The sequence below is a fragment of the Falco punctatus genome (genome assembly GCF_963210335.1).
Source record: "Falco punctatus genome assembly, chromosome: 3".
NCBI classification, from domain to species: Eukaryota; Metazoa; Chordata; class Aves; order Falconiformes; family Falconidae; genus Falco; species Falco punctatus.
Genome location: NC_137582.1, coordinates 120,481,790 through 120,506,040, shown reverse-complemented (window position 1 = coordinate 120,506,040; position 24,251 = coordinate 120,481,790). Strand labels below are relative to the sequence as shown.

Here is a 24,251-nt window from a genome sequence, read left to right as displayed (position 1 = left end):
GGTGTAGCTGCTCCAACCGGCGACGGGCCAGGAGGGCAGAGAGCATCCCACCCCAGGGTGCACCCAGGCAAACCCACCCGAGCGAGCAGCCCCTGCCAATGCCCCTTCGGGCCCAACAGCAGCTCGACACCAAAGCTGTCCTCCCTGTTTGCACATCACACACCACAAAGCCTCCAGGGACGCAGTCCCCCTCGAGAAAGCCACCAAACCCCGCACCAGGTGATGGGGCTCCATTGGTGGCACCTCAGGCAGTGCCAATGTGGGGACACAGACCAGGCATTGTTGCTACAACTGGGGACACCAGGACAGCGTGGGGGGCAAGGGACAGGTTGCTCCCACACGCTCCCTGGTGGAGGTTCTGCCAAGGAGAAGGTGTTGGCCCTCCCCTGGGTCTGGGACGCATCGGGACCCCCGGGTGACAGCTGCCGCGGGGGAAGGCCACTCCAGCTCTCCTGGGAGGATGCCCTCGAGGGTCGCCTCTCCAGGACTGATGCGGGCACGCAATGCTGCTGCTGTCACAGCCTGTCCTTGTCCAGGGGCCAAAAGCCGGTGCTGGTGTAGGCGGGACGGGAAGCCTGTGCCACCTTGCACACCCGTACAGACACACCCATGCATTGCCACTGTCCCCTGTGCAAGCCCTGGCACGCCCAGGGAGGACACGGCTCGCTCCTCTGTCCCGTGCAAGCCGTGGCTGGATCAACTCCCAGCACAGGCCGTGACAAGGATGGCTGCTGGCCCCGCTGTCCCCAGCCAGGGTCCTTCCCGCCCAGGGAGGGCTTTGCTCCATGGCTTTGGCTCGTGTGCCAGCGCTGGGAGACACGAGCAGCCCCCTCCCCCGTCCTGCCCGGCCGCAGCTGGGCACACAGACCCTGTTCACGGCCCCATGCCCTCGCCCTCACTCACCCGGGCTGCCCTTCAGGGACACCCGCCTGGGGGGATCCCCAAACATCCCAGACCCCAGTGACAGGCATAGCTGCCTGGGAATCCCTTCACTCCTCATCCCAGCCCTCCTGGCCACCAGTCCAGAGCCCAAATCAAACCTCCCCAGCATGTCCCCAGACCCCATCAGTGCGTGCTCCCCCCTGTCCCCGCTGGGTGCAAGCCTTGGGGGGACCCTTCTCCCCCCATGCACACCCACAGCCATGCAGGTCTCACCCCGGGTGGACGTTTTAGAGACCCCCACGCAACTGCCACCTCCTGCCACCTCCACAGCCCCCGACACCATGCCCCAGTGAATGTCTGCCATGGGGGGACACCAGCTGCCCCCTGCCCACCTCTCCCAAGTGAGGCAAGGTGGAGAGGATGCCCAGCGTCCACACAACGCCAGCTCCCATGGCCTGGCCACAGGTGCCAGACAGAGTCCGGCCTCCCTGCCCCAAAAGGGCCCCGTCTGCACCCCGAAAGGACCCCCCAAGGCAGGCCAGAGTCTGGCCGCCTCCGCCGGAGCCAGGGCATGCCTGCCAGGACCGCAGGCTGGTATCGGAGCCCCTGAAGCCTCGTTACACACTAATCACACTGGAGGTGACAGGGCTTAGGGGAGGGCTTAAGAGAAACCGTCTCCTTTTTACTGACACCATCTGGACACAGGCAATTGCTTCCCCCTTCCCAGCGCAAAGCCAGCCGAGCGTCAGCCGGAGGGGCACGGGCTGGTGTGACCCCCCCCCCCCCCCCAAGCACCTGACACCCTCCGTGACCTCACCCAGTGCTCCGGGGCGGTGGGTACGATGTATCGCCTGCTCGCCCCGAGCGTGGAGGGGATTACTGCCCGCACCAGGGATTTCTCACAAGCCCACAGTGCCACCCGGGAGCAGAGCCCGGGGATGCCGGTGTGGAACCTTGGGGGCCGCATGCTGCCTGCGTGGCCCCCCGGGGAGGGGGACACAGCCCTGTGGAAGGCAGGGCAGCCAAGCTGGATAAAAGCCAGCCTGGAGACACCTGTTTTGGGGGACAGCTGTCCCTCCGGCCGCCCCCCAGGCACACCACTGCTGCTCTGGGACCTGGCACACCTGGGGTCCCCGCGGGCAGGGCTGTGGCAGCGAGGTTGTCACCACCATACCCCGGTGCTCACGCGGCAGAGGAGAGCGGGCACGACCCCCTTGCCTGCTGCCACCCCCCTGCCCCTGCCGTGCCGGGGGGGCTGGCGGCATGGTGCTCCAGGCTCTGCTCCCGGCCAGCGAGCCACACTCACCCCTCTTCCAACATGCAATACTCCAAAACTTGACCGAGCCCTTACCCCCCACACACCCCCTAGACCGTGAGGAAAGCGGGGATCCCCCAAACCTCCCAGCCCACGGGAAGCATCCAAGCCCCGGTGCGCCTGCGGGAGGGGCGGGGGGGGGGGGGGAAGTTGAGCCGGGGGGTCGCGTCGGGGGGGTCGGGTACCTTCCAGCCGGCCGAGCTGTTGCTGTCTCCTTTATCCTTAAAGTAGGGGACGTATCGCACCATCCAGTCGTAGATCTGCGAGAGGGTGAGGCGCTTCTCCGGCGAGCTCTCGATGGCTTTGGTGATGAGGTCGGCATAGGAGAGGTTGCCCCAGGCGTTCCGCCGGGAGGTCTTGGCCTTGCGGAGCTGCCCGACGTCCGCGCCGGGGGGCGGCAGGGGGGCGGCGGCGGGTCTGCGCTCCGCCGGGGCCGCCGCGTTCTCGGCTCCCTCCCCGCCGCCGGCCGCCAGCGCCGGGGGTCCCCCCGCCGCGCCCCCATCCTCCTCCTCCGCCGAGAAGTCGGGGTGGGGGAGAGGCCAAGTGCAGGACCGGGGCCGGCTCTGCGGCTCGAAATCCGGGTCGATCTCCACCTGATGCGCCTGGAGCTTTTCTTCCATGGTCCCCTCCCCGCCGCTCCCGCCCCCCCCCCCCTCGACAACCCCCTCCCCGGAGTTACGGTCGGTTTCCACCCAAAAAAAGAAAAGGAAAAAAAAAAACCCACAAAAAAACCCACCAAAAACACGAGAGGGAGAGGAGTGCGAAGAAGGGCTCCAAGCTCGGATGGAGCGGGAGAAGGGGAGGAGGAGCCGCTCCGTGCGCCGGGTCCTGGCGGGCGCAGCCCGAAGTCCGGCGGAGCTCTAGGAGGCGGCTGTGCCCGGCTCCGCGCCGGGAAGCGTGAGGCTAACGGGAGAGACGAGCCGGGGAGGATGCTGCATATTCATCGGTCGCCTCTCAAGCCCCGGGCGAGACGGGGGGGTTGGATTTTGGTTTGGTTTTTGGTTTTTGTTTTGTTTTGTTTTTGTTTTTGTTTTACCGGCCGCGGAGCTCCGGAGTTGTTCCCGGCACGGTGGCCAGCGGGGCGGCTGCGGGCGGGCAGGGCGCGGGGGCTGCCGCATCCATCGGCGGAGGCTGCACCGGGCTGACGGCGCGGTCAGGCAGCAACAGATGAACCGGAGAGACCGGCGGCGGGCGGCATCCTCGGCCGGGGAACCGGCGTGCTCCGGCGCCGGGGCACCTGGGCGGGGAGAAGCGGGATGGAGGTGGGCAGGGAGCCTCCGGCACGGCGGGCGCGCAGCCTCCCCCCCGGGGCGGCTGGGGGCCGCGGCGGGCGGCCCGGCGCTAAGTCCGGCGGCGCGGCGGAGCCATGCTGGCGGGGCGGCACGCACCTGACAGCGCCGGGCGAGGGCGGCGGCGGGCGGGCGGCGGGCGGCTCCCCGCCCCTACGCCCCCCCGCTCCGTTTCAGCGGCCGCGCACCTGCCCGCCGCCGCCGCCGCCGCCGCGCTGCCGCCACGGCGCGGGCGGGCCACATTGCCGGGGCGGCCGCCGTTCGCTTGCTCGCTCCCTCCCTCCCTCCCTCCCTCCGCCGTGCCCGGCCCCGAATGCGGCCGCCGCCGTGACACAGGGGGAGGGCCCGGAGGGGCGGGGGAGGGCGGGGGAGGGGAGTGCCCCGGCGCCGGGCGGGACGGAGCGGAGCGGAGCGGGGGAGCCCCAGCCCCGGCCCCCGCCCCGGCCCCGCCACCGCCGCCGGCCCCACGTGCGCCCCGGGCGCCCCCCATTGTTGCCCCGAGCCGCCGCCGTCGCCTCATTGGCGGGAGGTGCCCGGCGGACACACCCCCCCTGCCCGCCTATTGGCGCGGCGCCGGCGGGACGCTCGGCGGAGGGGGGGATTGGGGCGGGCGGGTGACGTCAGGGGTGCCGGCTGCATCCGCGCGTCACCCCGGGCAACGCCGCCGCCGCGGCCGCGCGGAGGAACACGCCCCTTTACTACGGACCACGCCCCCGATCCCACGCCCCCCGCTGACAGACCACGCCCCCGGAGGCACGCCCCCGAGCCCCTCCCCTTCATTGGTCCCGGCGGGGCCGGTGACTCCCCGTGACGTCACTGCGGGGGCATGTGATGACCATGAGGTCAGAGCCACGAAGCACACCCGGGGCCGGGGCGGAGGCCCGCAGCCCCCCCAGCTCCCCGCCAGGCCCAGCAGGGCAGGGGGCAGCCCCTGGCACGGCAGCCCACCTTACCCCGCCCGCGGGCCGCTGCCCTGCCTCTGCCCTGGCACCCGCCTCTGCCCCTGCACCCGCTGGGGACACACTCGCGAGCCCTGCCTGCACCCACCTGGCCGCCTGCCCCTCGGCATGCATCCCCCCCGGAACGCACACCCACCCCAGCACCCACTGGGGACACATGCCTCACTGCACCCACCGGGGACAGGGGTGTCAGCAGCTGTGTCCCCCCTTGCCCCCTCCCCACGCAGCCTGTCTCCCCTGTGTGTCCCCAGGGGCTGCTGCCTGCCTGCCTGCCCCACACTGCCCACTCCGACTGCCCCCCTGCCCCAATGGCCCTGGGGACGCTGTCACCCAGCGCCCTGGGTCGCTCCGGGGCTTTGTCACCCTGCTGCCACCAGCCGTGCCTCTGATGGAGTCCTCAGTGCCAGTGTCACACATGGCGCTGTCCCTGCGGTGCCCGGGGCCGGGCCAAGGCTCCCCAGGCAGCACGGCCGCAGGCACCTCCGCTGGCCTCAAGGCTCTGGTCTGGTGGTCCGGCGTGGAAGGGACCCCGAGGGTACAATGACAGGGTCAATACGATACAATACCCAGGAGAGGCTGCACACGTGCCCCGTTCCGCACTGCCGGCCAAGGGGCAGCGGTGGCTCTGGGTGCCCCTGCTGTCCCCCCCGCTGGGGGCTGGGGTGTTGCGCTCCCCGACCCCTGGCCACACTGGGGGACCTGCTGACCCAGCCCCGTGGCGACTGGTTCAGCTGGTGCAGGCGGGCTGAGCCGGGCCAGCCCCAGCATGCCCACCCGGCCACGCACCCCCGACTCCACGGACCCCAGGGTGCACGAACCTCCACACCTCGTTCTGCCTCCCTCCTTCCCGGAACGTTTCTCCTGGGATCTCTCCCAGATTTCCCTTGCTATGGTTTACACCCACAGACTCCTTCCCCTGCCGCGAGGGCCCGGAGGCAGGGTCGTTCCCGCCTCTCTCAGCAGCCTTTTGCCCACTTGGAGCCTGGTGGAGTTTCTTACCTTGCTCTTGCCTTTATTAGCCGAAACCCTCCCACATTTCTTACCTGCTCCTCCAAGCCTTGTTTTTCCAGCCCAGGCTCAGCTCCCCGGTGCCAAGCCGAGCAGGAGGGTCCCAGCCCGCACAGCCCTGCCCATGCTGCTCCCACCGGTGCCTCTCCCTGCCCGGTGCTGCTCAGTTTCTCCCGCAGCATTTCTTCTCCTCCGCTGCAGCGGATGCGTCGCCCTGCGGTCACCCTAAGCCACCTCATCCCTTGGGCAACGGCACTGAGACCTCCCTGCCCACGCTGCCAGGTCTCCTCAGTGCTTGATCAATAACGCTGCAGAAACGTGCTGGTCTTGCTCACCTGCCACCTCAGTTTCCCCACCTGTAAAGCAGCATTTACCTTTGCAGACAGGGGTGGCTGCTGGTGACAAAGGTCACAGGCAGGCAGTGGATGGCTTCATGGCTCCTCACACCTGACAGTGACCAGAGCTGCCTGGCACTCCCATCCCTGCCTTGCCCAGGGTCTCATCCCTGGCTTCCTTGCCCAGCCCCGAGGGTGCAGAGCAGCACGTTTCTGGGTGCACGTGGCCTCAGCACAGGCACCCGCAGGGCTGGGGTGCACAGAGGTGGTGGTTCAGCTCTCTACCCCGCAGCAGCAGCAGCGTGGGGCTGGCTTCCAGCATCACCTTCCCAAGCACCTGGTTAATTATCACTTAACCGCCTGGCACCAGGCAGGAGCATCTCTATTAAGCCAGCTGCACGCTGCCACCGTCCCTGTTAAGCAGCAGGCCCTGCTGCTCATCCACCGCTTTATGGTAAGTCTCAGGAGCAGAGCTGGCGGGCACCGGGCTGCCACGTCTCTCCCGCACACCCCGGAGCGCTCCCTTGTCCCAGATGCCACAACCCAGGTGCCAGGCACTCGCCACACTGCATGGGCTGTTTTGAAGCCCCCATCTCCTTCACCATCCCTGCTTGGGGGTGCCCAGCAGCACCGGGGTCCAGAGCAGAGCCCCGTGGGTGGTGATGGGGCTGCAGGAGCAGAGGAGGGACCACGCTGGAGGCAGACGGGGCTACCTGCCCATGCAAAAAATCAACGGCAGGCTCCAAGGACTGCATTTGTGACTGATTTGTCTTGCCACCAAGGAAAAATCCAGTTTTCAGCATCACAACATGGAGTACCCTGCTGCAAGGGAGCTCCCCTGGCACTGCAGCCTGGCAGGGTGAGAGGGGAGCGGGCGGCAGCCAGGAGGAGGGGAGCACATCCTGGGTGCCCATCTCACCCCACAGCCCATCACCCTCACCTCAGGCCACCCCACCAGCCCCCTGATCCCAACAGGAATCAGCAGACAGGTTCTCCCACAGGTGTCTGCACAGAGCTGGGGGGGGCAAGTACCAAGCAAACCCCAGCAGCGGGCACAGTGTCTGCTCCGCGTTGGGAGGCAAAGCCACACGTGCAGCATGTCCTGTGAAATGAAAATTCGCCCAAATGCTAATTCAGGCCTTTGAAACGCCGCGTGTGATGATCCAGCGTTGTCTCCTCGCAGAGTGCCTGGATGTCGCAGCGCAAAAGGATCTCAAGCGGCACGTATTAAAAAATACTTTCAGGGAACATAAAGTGGAAGTAAGCGAATGAAATGATAAAGTCAAAATGAAATATTTTTACTTTCCTGAAATGAACTTGGTGTTTTGACATGATCGGAATAAACATTTTGACACTGCTGAAACAAGAAAGTCAAAGTGATTCTGCTAGACTTCTTCCTGGAGAAAATGGCAGCAAAATTGACAAGTTCCCAGGGAAAGATCTGATTCCAATAAAACCCTGTTCCCTGATGGAAAACCATTCCAGGCAACATTCTCCTTCAGCCCTGTGCAGAGGGCAGGTTTCCAGGAGATCCCCGGGTCACCAGCTTGCCAGGCACCCGAGTCATTTCCCAGAGCTGCAGCAGGCAGGGAAAGCTGCCGTCGTCCTGCCTGGGGAAAGGGGGGCGGACGCACCCCTGCACGCCGCAGGGTTGGATTCTCCAGTGTCTCGTGCTGAATCCTTAGTCTGTGAAAGGGGCACAGGCAGTCCAACAGCAGCAGGGCTTGTCCCCTCCTTCATGTCCGTGTTCACACTCACATCATGTCAAACCAAGTGCATTACAGCGGGACTAAATTTTCATACTTTTATTTGGAGAAATTTCAAGAACGAGTGTTTTTAGTTGAAAACCAAAATCATTGTGTCCAGAAGGATGTAGTTTTGCTGAAAACCCCAGCAGACACTTTAGGAATAGGCCCATGTAGCTGACAGCTCCATTTCTTATGTGATACGACTCGGGTGGAAAATTTCTGACCGATCTTCGTGGTATGATATAGGTATTAAATTTTGCTCCAGAACAACATTTAGGGGAAAATCTGTTCTTTAATGATAGTAATGCCTAATAATATTTTTCAATGTTAATTGTTGGTAGCAATTCCGTGTGATTAAATATACCTTTGCTCAATAGAAAATGGTGTATGCCATGCAACAAGTTCACGAACCCTCTAATCTCACCTTCTGGCATAGGTACTGTGGCCAGACACGAAGGCAGTAAAATCTCTCCAGCCCAGCACCCTGTTCCGTCTCCACACTGAAAGGCTGCATCAGCTCCCCTGCCTCACACCACCCTGCCATCTCACAGTCTCCCCAGTCTCCCCAGGCAGAGCCCCCCATCATCTAAGTGAGGACCGTTTTGGCAAGAGACCTTACTGCGATGTGGTCAACTCCTCGCACCGGTGTCCTTCAGGTGAGGGCATGAAACCCTTGCCAGAGACTCCTTTTTTGTGTGGATACATCACTACGCCATTAGCACCCACGAGGTCATCAGCAGGGCTGTGCCAGCCCCATGGGGAAGCATTTACTGGCAGCTGAGCTCCTTCAGGGAGCCCCCTCCAGCTCCCCATCCGTACGGGGGAGCATGCCCCACCTCCCTGCACCCAGCTGTGCCATCCGGGCCCTGCTGACCTGGAGGAAATCGCCAGCATCAGCCACCTCCCCAGTGTGTCTCCTTGTGGGTGCTGCTGGTGGCCGACATGGAGGTGAGCAAGAGGGCACCCCAGCCCCAGCACCCCTCCAGGCACCGCACCGGAGAGGTCCCAACATCCCTGTTGGGCTTCACCCTGCATGATGGCATCTGCACCAGCGGCTTGGTTACCCCTGAATTTGCAAGACTGATTCCTCAGGCTGAGATCAGTCACAGCCTCTTCAATAGCTTCAACCTCTATTTGCATTTAGAGGCAAAAACATTCCTCTTGGAGGTTGCATGCTAATGCAGCATCCAGGAATCCCTGCATGATTGCTGCCTAGTTAGTCTCATCTGCCTGAGTGAACTGAAAACTGTTAAACACATTGAGTGTGTCAGACCAGATATTATCAGAAATAAGACTACCTTTCGCTGGCACCCACGGCTTGCAGACACACAGCAAAGAGTTATTTAAATCTTTTCCAGCTGTCTCCCATGTTTCCACAGAGGCTCAGCTCTGACAGGTCTTTTAACCCTTCCCTTCTGTTAGGTGATGTTCTTTTGGTTTGCTCTTTTCTCTCCCGGGCTTCAGGAGCCACCGCTGGCCTTGCCCAGCTTCCCGTGGTCCAGCCACCCCTGGGGGCTCCTCTCCACCAGCAGCAGAGATGTCTCCCACCACCCTCCACCTCGCTCACACCCCCAGCAGCCTCTTCAGCTGGAGCTGACACTGGCAGCACTGGCCACCTGCACCCAGTTCCCTCCCCTCCACTTTTGTATCCCCCTGAATGAAACTCTGCTTCACATTTCCCTTAAAACCCCAAAGCCCCTCGGCCACCAGCCCGCAGCTGCGTGGTCCCCCAGTCCCCAGCTTGGCGCTCTCCCTGCTGCCTCCTCCTCGGAGCAGGGCTGCGTGGCTGCCTTCCCAGAGCACATACTGAATCCGCTGTTTCGAGAGCCTGCCTTGGAGCAGGAGCAAGAATCAAGAGTAAAACCCCAGTTTGCACGGCCAGCGTGTTAGAGAAGGGCCATCTGGCTGGGCTCACAGTCCAAGCTGAATTTGCTGGATGGTTTTGAAGGTCACTGAGCAGGGACTCAACACTCTTCCATATTTTCACATATAAATAACTGCATTTCCAAGGGAGAGAGCAGGAGCATGTGTCTGTAGGAAGGGTCTGGGGGCTATGCATGCCCTGCCTGTCAAAAGGGGAGGTGGGCAGGGCCCCAGAGAAAAGAAACAGGGCTGTAGGAACGTGGGCATACACACTCATACAGACACTTGCTGAGACATCTGCATGTGCAATCTCATGTGCACACACATGCATGCCACATGCACACATCCGTACACATGTGCCCACACTCATGTACATGTCCATGCATGTGCGCGCACACACACACACACGCATGCATGCATGCATGTGCACTGTGCAAACACACACACGCACCTCCTCAGAGGTTCTGGTTCTTCCAGCTGGGACAGGCTCCAGCCCCAAGCCAGGCTGCTCAGGCTGCTCTGGCAGCAGAGGTGTGCCCCCTTGTGAAGCAGAGCCCTTGTGTCCACGGGCTCTGGAGGGCCCCTGTGTCTGCCAGGAGGAGAACAGGAATGACCCAAGATCCTCAAGACCCTTGAAGACCCCATGCTCTTCCACAACCATCCAGCCTTGTCCTACACCACATAGACTGCGATCCAGCACGCAGCACCCAGCTGCAGCATTCAGGACCTTCTCCCAGCCATGCTGACCTCTGCATGAGGACAGCCAGCTCTGTGCCGCTCAGACAGGACCAAGGTTCTCCGTTCCTTTCCTGGAGAGCCCTGGAGGAATGCTCTGGGCTGCCACTGCTCCTCCGTGGTGGCCACGTGCCCACACCACGCCAGCCACACAGCCCAGCCATCTCCCTGTCCCTCAGAGAGCGAACACTCCGGGCAGGCGCCTGGTCATCAGCCAGGAGCGAAGCATCCCTTGAGTGTATGGGGCAGGAAGCCAGCGCCCAGGGGGTGGAGGCAGCAGTGCTGCTGGTCACCGTGGTGGGGAATATGGTTTTATCAGCACTCGCCACAAGGTGTAGGGGGCATGGTGTGGGGACAAGCGTGAGCACAGGTCAGCATCCAGCCCGATGGGAGCATTTCTGGGTATGGCCAGCTGATACTTTGCTGGGCTTCGCTGCCAGCACCACCCTGTGAGGGGGAGGCTACCTCCACCAGAGGCACACACCTGGCTCTTACAGTGATGGTGGGAGTCCCATCCCATCACAGCACCAGACCCAGGTGGGTCTTGCATCCCCAAGGTCACAGGGAGCTGAAAGCGTCGCTGTACCAGCACTGCACTGATTTTGGGAAGCTGGATGGGAGATTTGCCAGGACCTTGCACTCCTGGGTCTCTGCAATGGGCTTATATCCGTGCCCACTCCCACTGCCCCCCAGCTGGTGCTGAGGATCCTGCCTCCCCTGGGCAGCCCTGCTTTGGGGTGCAGGGAGAGCAGGAGGACCTAGCAGGACAGGGCATGGGTGGGAGAGCCCATCCAGAGGCAACAATGCAGCTGGTGATGCCACAGCCCCAGGCAGGGCTGCAGAGGAGATGAGGCTGAGCTGGGGAGGCAGGGGAGGGCCAAATGCTGGAGGGCTGGGTGTCTCCCAGTACCGCAGGGACCCTCTTTGACCATGCCTGGGTGAGGTGGAGGGCTGTGCTCCATGGCAGGGACATGCACACCCTCCCCAGGCACCCCTGTGGCTCTGCCCTCCAGTCAGTGCTTGCAGCCTGGGGCTGGTTGCCTAGTGGATGTCTGCTAAGCGGGGTGGTCCCCAGGGCTGCCTCCAGCTCACCAAATGGGGCCATCCTGCACCCAGAGCCTGGTCCCCCCAGCCTTGTCCCAGTCCATCTGCACCCAGTGCCTGATCCCCATGGGGCTTTTCCCTGGGGCTGTGCTCCCCCCCCACCCCCACCCCCACCCCCCCCACCCCCTTCTGAGCTGATGCTTCCCCTCCTCTTCCCAGTTGGGCAGGCAGCTTGGGGAGTTTCTCACCCATAGCCCCCAGTGCCATGAAACCCAGCCAGAGCTTTAGCAAGCAGAAGTGGTGCTGACAGAGTGGTGCTGACAGGCATTTCTCACCTCCAGACCATGCACCTGGGCTTGAGGCTCATGCCAGGGAACATCCTTCCCCTACCAAAGCCCTGGCCAGGCTCAGGCAGCCCCCTCCTGCCAGGCACCCATGGAAGCCCTTTCCCATGGGAGCGTGGCTGCCTGCCGGGCAGTACCCGCACCTGCGTGGGAGGGAGGCGAGATGCCGAGCACCAGCGCAGGCAGTGCCAGCACCAGGAGCAGCCCCAGCAGAACACAGCCGGTGCGAGGCGGGAGGAGGGTGCGGCTGAGCGGGTCAGCGCAGGACCCACTCCCTGCTCAGCCGTGCCAGAGACTTGCCGGGAAGACTTAGGCGGGTGCTCGCATCGTTACGAGCCTCACCCTGCGAGGCCTGGCTGGGCAGGCAGCGTCCCTCCTCCCGCCGCAGCTGCCCGGCTCAGCCCCCCTTGCAAAGGCGTTGTGGAGGGGCTGCGCTGGCTGCAAACCCCGTGGCGCTGGGCAAGGCGCTCAGCACAGTCCTGGTGCAGGGAGGCCAAATAATATGCCTCCGTCCTGTGGAAAATTACAGATGCCTTTTTTTTTTTTTTTTTTTTTAAGAGGTTTGGTGGGTTGGTTTTTTTCCCGTGTTTGTGCAGGTATTTGTCAGAGGATATTTTTAAATGAGCGCAGCACTTGAGCTGAAGTTAACGAGCACAGCATCCAAACGGCCTGTGCTCCAGCATTCCTCCGGCTCGGGCCAGCGGGGACCTGCTGACCCGGCAGGAGGGGTCAGCGGGAGAGGACGTGCAGTTCCCTGCTCCGCGCGTGGGGAGGAAGGAACGCCGGCCTTCCCCAGAGCCGGCGAGCTCAGCTCCTGCGACGCCCCAAGCAGGGTGCGTCTGCTGCTGCACTCGCCCAGCCACGCACCAGGCACCGTCCCAAGGCATCCCGAGAGGCGAACGCGTCCAGCAGCAGCCCTGGCCTCCCCCGCCCTGGCTGATGCGTGGGCCAAAACCCGGGGCCGTGCTCACCCGCCAGCCCCTCTCCAGCCACTTTGCAAATAAACAGCACGGCCTTGGCCCGCGGGTCCTGGCGTGGGAGGGCCCACCCTGCAAGAGGAGCCTGATGGACGTGGTCACCTGCTCCCTGGCTGCCCTGAGGACAGCCGGGTCAATTCGTGCCGTTTGCTTTTTGCTTCCAGCCTGCAGCACTGCAAATCCTCTGCCTTCCCCAGCCTTTCCTGCCTGCCTCAGTTTGCCCCAGCCCTGGCGCAGCTTGCACGAGAAGTGCTGTGCAAGGGGCTGTGCATAAGGCAGGCATTGCTGCGGCACAGAGGGGTGACAGGTGAGCTCCTGGACAAGGGCAGGAGGGGACGGACCTCTGAGACCTCATCCTCACTCCACACGTGCACCAACACATACCAACTCTGACCCACTCAACCCCTCATCAAACCTGGTGTGCCCTCAGCACCGAGCCAGGTGGAGAGGTGCACTACACACAGGGGAGGTGCAGCAAGGGGGGGTCAAGCATCTCATAGCCCAGGAAAGGGTCAGGGTGGCCCAGACTCATGACCCCACCCTTGGGAAGCACCATCTCCAGCCAGCCCGGGATGGGAGTCCCTCCTGCTGGATTTGAGGCCATGTTCTGCCCTCCACCCACCCCTCCCCCACGCAGAGGGCTGGTGGCCAGTTAACTTCTGGGGTTATGGGCTACAGCCAAGGACCAGGAAAAGTGGGTGGCATGGGCACCATGGCCTGCCCGGCCTGGGGCTCCTTGCTGGGGGTGCAGCGATGGAGAAAGCCTTCCTGGTGCTGGTGGAGTAACTGCCCTGGTGAGGTGGCCATGATGTGCCTAGCACAAGCCCTGGTGAAGCAGGACATTTGCCGTCAGCTCTGGCCATACCAGCACCACAAAAGATGCCGTGGGCGTTTGGCAGCATGAGGGAGGTGAGCTGGGAGCCAGGAGCCCGTGCCTCCCGCAGCCAGCTTGGCTACCTGTCCTGGCTGGGGGCTGGTGCTTTGGAGATGCGCTGTGGGTCAGGGGAGCCCAGCTACTTCTCCTGGGAGGGGACTGAATTTAGGGGGATGTGTGTCATTTTGTGCCTGTTTTTCCACAAACAATGCTGGAAACCCAGAATTCCTCAGCGGCTGGGCTTGACACACTGTGCTCTTGGGGCTTTGCCTCTCCCCAAGGCTCAGTGTGACGGCTGCGCTTCCCTGAGGCTGCTCCCCCTGCCCGCGGGGGCTCGGCTGGCTTCGCCGAGCAGCTGGGGAGTCTGTGTCAAAGCCTGTTCTTGTCAGCAGACCTGGATGAATTATCTGATCTTCTGCAGGCCTACAACAAAACGTACATCTCGAGCCTCTGAGCCTCCAGCGCACTGCAGACATGCCAATGGCTCTGCAATTAGCTGCTTAAAAGCTGGACAATCTACAGAACTCTTTAAGCACCAGCAACTATGAGATGAGGCGTTTGGGTGCCAGGCAATCTGCATTTAAATACTGCGTGCACCACTACCCTGGGATGAGAAGGTAGGACCTGGACTTCTGTGGACAAACTGGTTGAGCAATGCATGTGAGATGGGAAGCTGGCAGTGACAGCATGAGCCAAAACTCTTGCCCCAGCACTGAGCATCCACTTCAGCCTTTCCTGCAGCCCACGGCCCTCCCCAGCCCCCCTCAGGGCCCAGCAGCACCCAGCCCCTGCTCAGCTGCCAGCCTTGCCCTGGACCAAGCGTGGCAACATCCCCACTCCTCTCAACAGTGTATGGGCTGAACCGCTCCTCCACCACGTGTGCCTCTGCCCTGACACCCACCTGGTCCCTTACTTGTGTCAAAAGACTTCAGGATGGGAGCCCACAGGAAAATCCCCGTCCATGAGGAGGGCTGATGTGAACTATGTCCTCATCGGGAACCAACTATGAGCCCAGGCAGGGGCAGCTCCCAGTTGGTGCCACAGCCCAAGAGGTCAGCCAGTCCATCAGTGGAGATCTGACATATTTTCCTTACAAAAGGCAAAGCAAAAGACTACCCATTTCCCTGTTTATTGTAATGAAACATGCCTGACAGTGCCAATGCAACCTTGTTTGTGGTTAGCTAACTGGGCCGAGGAGGAACTCAACACCATGCGATTGCTGCCCCTTTCCCCTTGCAAGCCATATCACACCTATGTGATGTCCAAACACAGCAGGACCTGCCCCACTCCCAGGAGATCCCAGCACATGGCAAAAGCCAGCTGATGGGTGCAAACAGAAATGGGGAGTACTGGGACCAAGGAATCCTCCAGATCATCTGCTTCACTGTGCTGAGGGTTACAGGTGGCACAGAGACAGACAGGGGCCTGGAAGAGAGCAATGGGAAAGCTCAGCAGATACTTACAGGCCTTCAGCAAGTGGGGGTGGACCAGAGAGGAAGACACCCATGGGCTATATCTGTTGAAGGTGGCATGCAAACCCCTAGACAGGGACAGTGACAGTACTGCATGGTATTCCATCCTGCAGACATGGGGAGAGCTCTGTACAGACCCCCTGTCCCCTGCCATCTGCAGCGCAGCTGCCATCAGCCTCCCAGGTGTTTCCCCACACATTAAACAGAATTACAGGAACTCCAGTTTGAACTGGTTTAGGGGGACATTGTCATTGTTGTTCCCATAACCCATGGATATGGTGCACTGGGGTGGGAGTTAAGCACGTCATCCCCCAAAGCCACTTCTGAAATCTCAACATTCGCTATAAATTCACACCAAAGGCCATTCATCGACACCTCAGATCATCCCATTACCGCTGGGGCAAGCACAGCTGTGTGAGTACCTGAGGAATTACGTAGCAAGCACTGCTCAAAGCGTATATATATTTGGATTTGGGGAGTCCACAGCCAAATGGTGGGCACGGTCCCTTTGGTGCAGTGGTGCACACATCCACGCAAGTGGATGCCTCCAGGGAGGCACGAAGGGGCTGAGAAGCTCTTCAAATATTTTCAACAATGTTCCTGCAGTAAATGCTGTGCACCTCATGCACGGGAAGCTCTGCCTGCCTGTGCAGAGACACGTTGGCCCTGTGCCCTGGCAGGGTGGTGCTGCACTTTCTCTCTTCCACGGAGCGGCCACAGTTAGGCTGATTTCCCCTCACTGAGCATCTCCACCCTGGCTGGTGTCATCTCCTCGCACTTCCCTGGGGAGCCTTTTGGAGGGATGGCAGGTGCTGTGGTTTTGATGCTATCCCAGAGGGTACAAATTGTCTCCCTGGACTGTCTCCTCCTTTGGAAATGGCATTGACATCTTTGGTTGCTGGTCTGTGCAGCCAGCCTCCAGGATGGTGCTTTTAGCCCTCTGCTACCAGGGTTTTCACAGGTTGTCCTCAAGATCTCCCTTGCAGCCCTCTGTGGCCACCTCCTGACATGCACACCTCTGTCCTGAGGGGAGAGGGCTTGCCTGGAGATGTAGACCACACGGCTGGAGGTGCTTACGAAGGAGCTGAGGCATTTGGATCTCCCTCTACTCGACACTCATTAGAGTGCATCTAAGTGCCTCATCTGGTTCTGGGTCTGCCAGTGGGCATCAGTAAGGCAGAGTGAGTTTAGAGGAGGCTACCAAGATGGTCCTGGGGCTGGAGCATGTGCCATTGTGGGGAGAGGCTGAGGGAACAAGGTTCGTTCAGCCTGAGGATGAGAACACTTCAACGGGGGGGGGGGGAATCTTCAAAGCCATCTACAAGGAGGTTACTGAGAAGGCACAGACCCTGGATCTTCACTACTGCTCACAGTAGGAGGATGAAAGACAACAGACATGAATTGAAACAAGTTTGGACTGGATATAGGGGAAAATTTTTTCACCATGGGGAAAGTCAAACACTGTAGCAGGTTGCCCAGAGTGGCTGTACAGTCTCTGTCCTCGGATGCCTTCAAGACCTGACTGGTCTTGAAAAAAAATCCCTGAGAAACCTGGTCTGACCCTGCTTGGAGCAGAATGTTGAACAACAGACCTCCAGAGTCCCTTCCACCCTGAATTTTCCTATGATACTGTGTTGCTGCAGGTGGTGGGCTTTTCTTTTTCTGTACAGCTTTTCCCTTATTACATCTTCTGTCTGGATTCTTTAAAAAGCCATTTCACTGTTGGAAGGAATGTCTTGGGAATGGCTTTCTGCTTTCACTTCAGGAGCGTTCAAGATTGTTTCCATTTTCTGGTGGCTTGGGGGATTTTTCATACCCATGATTGATAGTGTGCCACATACAGCAAGCCCTACATGAGCACTTAAGTTGCAAAGCAAAGCAACTCCAACCCACAGAAATGCCACAAGTGAGATAGTCCATGAAACCGTAACTGTGTATTCTTATACATATTCAGGCTGCAGGGTGTTTAATTACGAGATCCCAGATTATTAGCACGCGCTCCTGCCTTGTTCGGTGAAGGAGGAATGATGTGTCTGGAATGACAAAGCTGCTCAATACTTTCCTTTCCTTGGTGCTCATTCAGTGAATCACAGGCTTGTTCGCATCCAACCCTTGCGCGGAGCCAGGCAGAAGGGGCCTGTGTCACTCCCCGCGTGAGCAAGACCGGAACCACCAGCAATGCATTAACAAGGGAAACCATCAAATGCAGCAGAGTTATTTCCACCTTCCTCCGTCCAACCACCTCTGATTATCTCACCTCCACTCCACCTACCCTCCTCCCTCTAGAAAATTATCCTTTAATCCTGGGGGTAGGTCCTGGGAAGCTCCTTTGCGAGTATTTGCAGAGAGGGACAGGGCTGCAGGGCAGCCCCGCGCAGAGGGTCTGGCTGTGTGGGCAGGAGGGGTGCAGCCCCCCAGGCAGCCTGTGCCAGGGCATCACTGGACAGAACGGAGGTCGCCGGCGCCTGTGCAACCTGGCACCAGCATCTCGTTCAAGGTGCTGCTCCTTGGGCAGAGCCTGGGCTCTGGGCTTGCAGGAGGGCACCCCCCCGAGGCAACCCGCGGCCAAGGCTCTGAGCCAGACGCTGCTCCTTCCTCTGCGGGTGGACCAGTGCCTGTCCGAGGCTGGGATTTCCAGCGCAGCCCTGCTCCCGCTCTGGATGCCGGGTTGGAGCCAGCAGCCGTGCCAGCTCTCTGCAGCTGCGTGGGCACCCGCTCGCTGTGCGAGCATGCGTGAGAGCGTGGGACCCACGTCCTGCCTGCTTGGCAGTCAGCCTGGGAGGCCAGCTCAGGGCAGGAGCCAGCTGTCTGCTCCGAGCAAGGAGCAGGCAGGGAGCTGGCCTCGCTCTGCTCAGCAGAGAGCAATTTAAAAACTGCTGGAAGGCTTCCACTGAAGGAAAAAAAAAAAGGTGTCAGTGAAAACTTGCTTAGCCAAGTGGGCTTCCCTGGCACAGGGACCGGTGCTGGGCAGCTCCCTGCACTGCTGTGGTCCTCAGCCCCTGCCAGGCAGGCAGGCACAGGCAGGGAGTAGAGTGGAGCTGGTAGCAGGCAGAGCCACAGGATCAGCACTCGGGGTGGTGCAGGGGATGGGGGACCCACAGGCCAGCCTGGCTGTGCCACAAGTTGCAGGTGTCTTCTAGAGCTCAGTGTCCTCCCAGCAGCAAAGCTAGAGGGAGAAAGGTCCTTCTAGAGAGCTTGCACCCCTTGAGTTTCTCCCCCTCCTGCCCACATACTGCCTATCCCACCTGCCCTATCCTGCAGGCAGCCACCCATCCTGGTCCTGCCCACCTGCCAGCCCCAGCCGAGGGGGTTTCCAGCACTGCCATGAACCCCAGCACTCGCTGCTGACCCAGCTGGGCCCCCAGAACCACACACACCACCACCCCGATGCCTGGCTGGAGGACAGATCCTTCCCTGGGGACAAAGTTCTGCACCCGGGGGTGGCCTTTCAGACACAAGGACAGCTCTGGCTCCTCTGTGCTGCTCCGTGTGGCTCAGAGCCAGCCCAGCCCTTTGGGCTGCTCAGGCCTGGATTTAAATCCTTCCCTAGGCTGTTGGTGGGTTAGTACCGACAAGCAGCTGGGGTGTTTCCTTCCATGTAGGACCCACTGGGCTTTTTCTTTGCTGGGGGTCTCCTACCCATCTCCACAGCCTCTTGTGCTGGACACCATGTCCCAGTGATGTTCCTACTCAAGGCACTCAGGTGCCTTCTGAGGTCTGGAAAAGCACCGGTGCTTTTGTAGCCCAATACATCCCTCCTACCCTGGGTTGTGTTCTGATAACTCCAGGCTGTGCTTCATCCTCCTCTCCAGATCTGCAGATCACCAGGGAGGGCCTCCTTGCTAAAAATGCCACCTGCTTTGCTGGTAAAAGGAACAGCTGGTCAGCTGGAGCCCTTGCCTCCCTGCATCCCCTGCTTCAAGGAGGTCTCCCACTCTGCTCTGTGACCCCCATCGGCATGCAATGCTGTCAGTGAGGAGAGCTTCCCTGCAGACGGAGTAACTTACAGCATCTCCTCCTTGCACCAGCCTAGCTGCCACTCCCGCCCCAGGGCAGCGGTCCAACCCGCCCGGGAGGACGGGCAGACCCTGAATCAGCTGAACAGATGGGCTTGGATGCAGGCAGCCAAGAGGCCATGTAAATACAGGTCGTGTTTGGAGGACAGGGTTCCCATCAGTGAGTATCTGGCTGGCTGGCTGTGCATGTTTTGTAGGCAGGGGAATGCTCAGCTGCTAATCCACGTAATCCTGCTCTAGGCTGGATTCATTTTAAAAAATAAATAAGTGGCTGAGAGCAGTTTTTGGTCCCTCTGACTCAAGTACTGGGCTCCAATGGGGAGAGGCAGAACCACAGGAGCCTTATTTACATTGATTTTCACTGAATATGCTGCTTGGATCAAGGAATTAAAAGAGCTACAAGGCAAGAGTAACCTGCAAATCAGGTGAGGGCATCCCAGCCGGCACACGGGATGTAAAGATCTGATTAGCCACTTGCCTGTACTTTAACCCCTGTTCAGTGCACCATTTTCATTTTCAAATCCAGTGCCCAGACATGCATACAAATGAAACAGGCTGCTGTGTGTAATTTTTGAAGTTTTGGTCGAAGAGCAGAGTGACACTGGAGTGAAACACCCAAACCATACCCCAGCACAGGACAGAGAGCAGAAGGAAGACCCTCCGTCAGGCTGTTTTTCCCACGGTTATGGTGTTGCAGCCCTGGGGGCTCAGCAAACCTGCTCGGTGCTGGAGCATGCCACCAGGACAGCAGGCTCCCCACCAGAACAGCCATCAGGTGGGTGGCAGGGAAGGTCTGTCTCACCCCAGGAGCTGGAGAGCATTGCATGGGCGCTGCAGTGACCTGGGCAGCAGCCTGCAGAGGTGTCTGCTCCACTCAGCTGGGGCAGCACCTGCCTCTGTACCGCACAGACCATGGCCCAGCTGCTGACACAGCTTTGGTCAACTGCTTCCCCACCCCAGGAAAACCTTGTGAAGGGCAGCGCTTAGTCTTGCATTAAAGAAAGTAATGCATCATCTCCAAAGCAGCTTTTGCTTTGCTCCCAGGAGAGGGGCAGCCGTGACCCTCCAGTGGTGTGCCAGGAGGAGCCAGGGCCTGAAGGGACTTGCACCCACTGTGCACCAGGCACCTTCAGTTAAGAGCCAAGTTTCTGTGATGATCTCAGGGCCAGATTCACAACTGCAGCTGCTCTCAGCCAGCAGAGACACACACCCCAGCCTGCTGAAACTGGCAGGAGACAGAAGCCAAAAGGCCCTTCGCAAAAATTCACTTGTGGTTGTCGCAGCCAGAGACAATCTGGCTGCTCTGCCTCGTGTCTCCAGGTTCCCTGGTATGGTGTCGATGCCCGCGTCCACCCATCCCCAGTGTGGGAAATGCCTGACCCAGATTCCAGGCTCATTAACAAGTCAAGTTCCTCATGAAAAGCAGGTTCTTGATGCTGCATCTGACCATGAGTAACATGGTTGCACAACAGCTGCTTGTGCCATCTCGCTTCCCTTTCCATCCTGATGAAATCTGAAGCCCAGGCATCACCCTCGGTTGGTGCTGGCAGGTCCCCACGGCACGTGGATAATGCTGTACTCAAGACACCTGCAGGACTGGGGCCACCAGGTTTCCCAGGCCAGGAAAGCCTGTTTCCCAGGTGGAATATCTTTAGCTTGAAAAGAAGGAGGGCCTGACCTAGAGACAAAATTGGCAGACCTTGCTTGGTCTCTCTTTGCAGGCTAACTTCTCACCGCAGCACACAGAGGAGCCTCAGAGCTGTTTTGCTGCAGGTCGGTCCCTGGGCTGTGGCCGTCCCACACCCCGCAGGTGTCAGGGGTCGGAGACACTGGAGAAGGACAAGGCAGCACTGGAATGCACATCGTGTCTGGCACGTGGGAAGTGGTGTTGGGGGGGTGATGGAAGATGGAGAACCTGCCCCACTGGGAGTTTCCCCTGAATCCTGGCCAAAGAAAACCCCACAGGAATTAGCCACGTCTGTGTGAGAGGTAAAAACATCCGTGCTTGCTTTGGACAGCTCTGACTGTCCCGCAAAGCAAAGTCCCAGCAGAAGCTAGCTGTCCTGAGCCTGACGGGCAGCAGGCAATGCCTGGCTGGCAGGACAGGCAGCAGGGACAGGCAGCATTAAGGACGTGCTGATGGACACAGTGTGGGGTTTGCTCCCCACCACCCTGACAGTGCATGCAGACATCTACAAGCCCCAGCTTGTTGGTCTGATGCCTCCTGTTTGTTAGGCTGGCATGAACCGCCAGGTCTACATCCCCTTATTAACGAAGCATCCACTGTATTGCCACCAGGTTCAACAATTTTCATCAATTACCCCCAGCAAGTCCAACGACCACCTATGCAGAGCCAGCAACATGCAGGCACACACTGCACTTGTGGCCTTTGGTGCATCGACCAAGGTGATCACCACGCATTCATATCGGGCTCTGAGTGCCCCAAGCATGGTCGTGCCCCTTGAGGCATCCTGCATATCTCTTTGGGACTCCTGTGGTCTACATCTTCTGAAGGCAATGGAAGATACTGTAGATGCCCACGGGGCCCCGGGGCGCCTCTCTTTATATAAGGGGCAGCCAGGGTAATGGTCCAGTGTCACACAGGGAGGCATGGAGTGCAGCATGCCCTGTGCTCAGACACAGGGGGTGAAGGCAGGGTGTGGGAACTCCCATAAGCATCCCTCCACGGCCACCCAAGTCCTTGTCAAACAGTGCCAAGTAAGGAAAGTTTGCAAGATACTCAGGGAAAAAGATTTTTGTTGGTCCCTGTTGTAGATGAAGCTTGACAGGAGTGTCTTGCTTAGAGTCTTGCAGCAGGTGAGTAGCCAAGCACAACAGCTTCCTTCACCTTGTCTTTGCTGGACTGAGGCCTCATCACCACTGGCTGAGATCAGACCGTGTGCCCGTGGGAGCGCAGAGCGATACTCCCATCTTGTGCAGAACCACCTCACCACACAAGCATGGGTGTCCCAAGCCACCGGGACTCAGCAGGCACTTCCCCGTAACCAGCCAGTGCCCTGGAAAACACCCACCACCTGACGTGGATGTGCTGGAGCAGATTCTCAGGGCAGTTCTCACTTCAGGGCCCCCAAAAGGCTGCAGCAGCCTGGTCCTCCCGATGCCCCCAGCAGCGGAGGAAGGCAATCCCCCTCGCATCGTGTGCCGCCTGGCAGACTGGACACCTTGCAAGAGAATTCTATTTCCTTGCACGGCAGTGCCTGTCGACTGGAAGCCTTTCACTGCCTAGTGATTTAGCTTCCCTTGTGCTTCAAATTAGGGAATAAAAAGCAAAAGTTTTAATGTAATAGAAGTCAGTGCATTGGCCTTGCAAGTTGTTAAAATTTAAAAAGGCAACAATAAATCTGCTGAGCTGAGAAGAGCTCTCAAAAAAAAAGGGATAGATTTGTTTTCTCTTTATTATCTTCCAGGTGATTTTCAAGGCTCACTGGTATTTTATTTCTTGTTAATTGTTCTCCTTTCTGAATTAAGAGCTGTCACCTTCCAGACCCTCAGCCAAGCACGAACAACTGGCAGGGCAATAGTAGCAAGGTGAGATTTAATACCATACCTGCCTTCCTCAGGGGAGGCTCAGCCTGGTGCTGGGTCAGACGTTTTTTCTTACCTTCTTCCTTTCCCCAGATCAAATCAAAATGTTCAAGGTCATGCGTCCCTAAGAAGGGAGATCCACATATCACAGAAATGCAGATTTTCAAGCCGTTATCAGTGGCTGGTCTAAACCTCGACCTTTTCTGCTGCTGCAGAGCAGTGGAGGACTGCACAGCTCGCCTGTTTCTTTCTTTGAGGGTTTGTGGAGCTGAGCATGCCTGGAAAGACCTGAGCACCTCAGACCCCGCTGATCGTGGGGTCTTCCTGCTGCCTGAGCCAGGCAGGACTCAGCCCCGATGAAGCGTAGGAAGCAGTGGGCAGGATGGGTGCCCTGGTGTGGGTAGTCCCCTAGCAGGACGGTGCCGTCTTGTCTCATATCCCCTCATCCCACCCCTTCCTCCTCCAGTCCTGCACATGGTGGTTCCCCATGAGCCAGGGAAGGGGACAGCTGGTGGGAAGAGGCTCAGGCTCTGTTTGGGATCTCACCCAAAGCAGGAGAAGCAGGAGGTAGCAAAGCAAGCTGGGAAGAGAAGGGTGATGCTGAAGGCTGTAGTCACATCCATCTCCTCCTAGGAATATCCCATTCATCCAGCACAGCTATTTACTATTCCCTGAGCCCTGATGGCAGAAGCTGGAGCATAACATGCAGTAGCAAGCTGGCAAAGAGCACAGACCACCAGATCCCAGAGAGCAGGTCCAGAACCGGTCACCTCAGCCCTGGAGAAAAAGACACGGCAACGCAGACACGGCTACAAAGGAGGGAGCAGCTTTGGAGGGGTGATGGAGGGGAGGCACAGTGCCTGGGGAAGAACACGTGTGGGGTCTCACCACCTTCTTTAGGACCAGGGAGACAATTAAAAGTTCACTGGAGATTGGAAACCAGGTGATTTCAGAGTCTGCATTAGTCTGGGGCCAAAATTAGGAGTTTTCAGGAGGAAACTGGCCAAAAAGGCACAGGAAGTAACAATCCCATGTGGGTGCGATTGCTCATGTGGCCTCCTGTGGATCAGGAGCTCTGGTCTCTAATGTCCCTTATTCCAATTGTCTGGCTGGAGGAGTGGTTGCTCACAGCGCTGCCCAGAACCAGCAGCTCCCACTGGAGTGCGCTGAGGTAGTCTTCATCTTGCTGGAGTCACCCATGTGAACCCCTGACAAACAGTTAAATAACACCATGAAGAATTAATCACAACCCCAGGGATTTATGAGAGCTAAACTCACCACAGCACTGGGAGAAGCTGCCAGCAGCCCTGGATTTTCAATCCCAGGGAGCCCCAAGCACCAGCACAGCGTGAGAGGGTGTTACTGGAGATGGCACGATTAGGCAGGAGCGAGTGGCTCCAAGTACGTGGCCCGTTTCCATCCCAATATTCCCCTATAAAAACACCCTCTGTGCAGGAGTCACCCAGGGAGGAGGGCGAGGTTCACACATGCTGTGGGAGGGGAAGAGCTGAGCACACCGGAGCCGCAGGGCAGAGCCGGGGAAGTGGCGTTGCTCCTGCAGAGAGGGAGGGCTCTGTACAAGCTTCTTCAGAGGACGCTGCCCACAGGCACCTGCATCTCTGGGCATTTGTGTCTGCAGGGTCCAGGCTGCTGCAGACAAAAGCGTCCTCTGTCGAAGATGCTGCAAGGCCAAGGCCAGGATCAGGATGGAGAGGAGAAGGTGCCACTTGACTGGCATGTGGCTGTGGGTTGTGGACCCCCATCAGGCTGAAGAGCTGTCTGGGCTAGAGAAAGAGGCAGGCAAGGCAAGAGGGAACAGGAGGTAAATCAGAGCTGGGGGTGGG

General features: G+C 59.5%; 1 protein-coding gene across 2 annotated transcripts in view; it reads right to left on the bottom strand.

Moving 5' to 3' along the window:
* FOXO6 (forkhead box O6) overlaps window positions 1–20,533 on the bottom strand; it is a 56,086-nt gene extending 35,553 nt beyond the window's left edge. The window contains exons 1-2 of one of the 2 annotated variants that reach the window (XM_080379259.1): window positions 3,586–20,533; window positions 2,383–3,434 (exon numbers count right to left, since the gene is read on the bottom strand). In XM_080379259.1, the coding sequence (XP_080235385.1) occupies window positions 2,383–2,817 (435 nt within the window). In that variant the 5' untranslated portion in view covers window positions 2,818–3,434; window positions 3,586–20,533. The remainder of the gene's footprint in view (window positions 1–2,382; window positions 3,435–3,585) is intronic. The other variant, XM_080379260.1, reaches the window with a different exon arrangement.
* Between the last annotated feature and the right edge of the window lie 3,718 nt (window positions 20,534–24,251).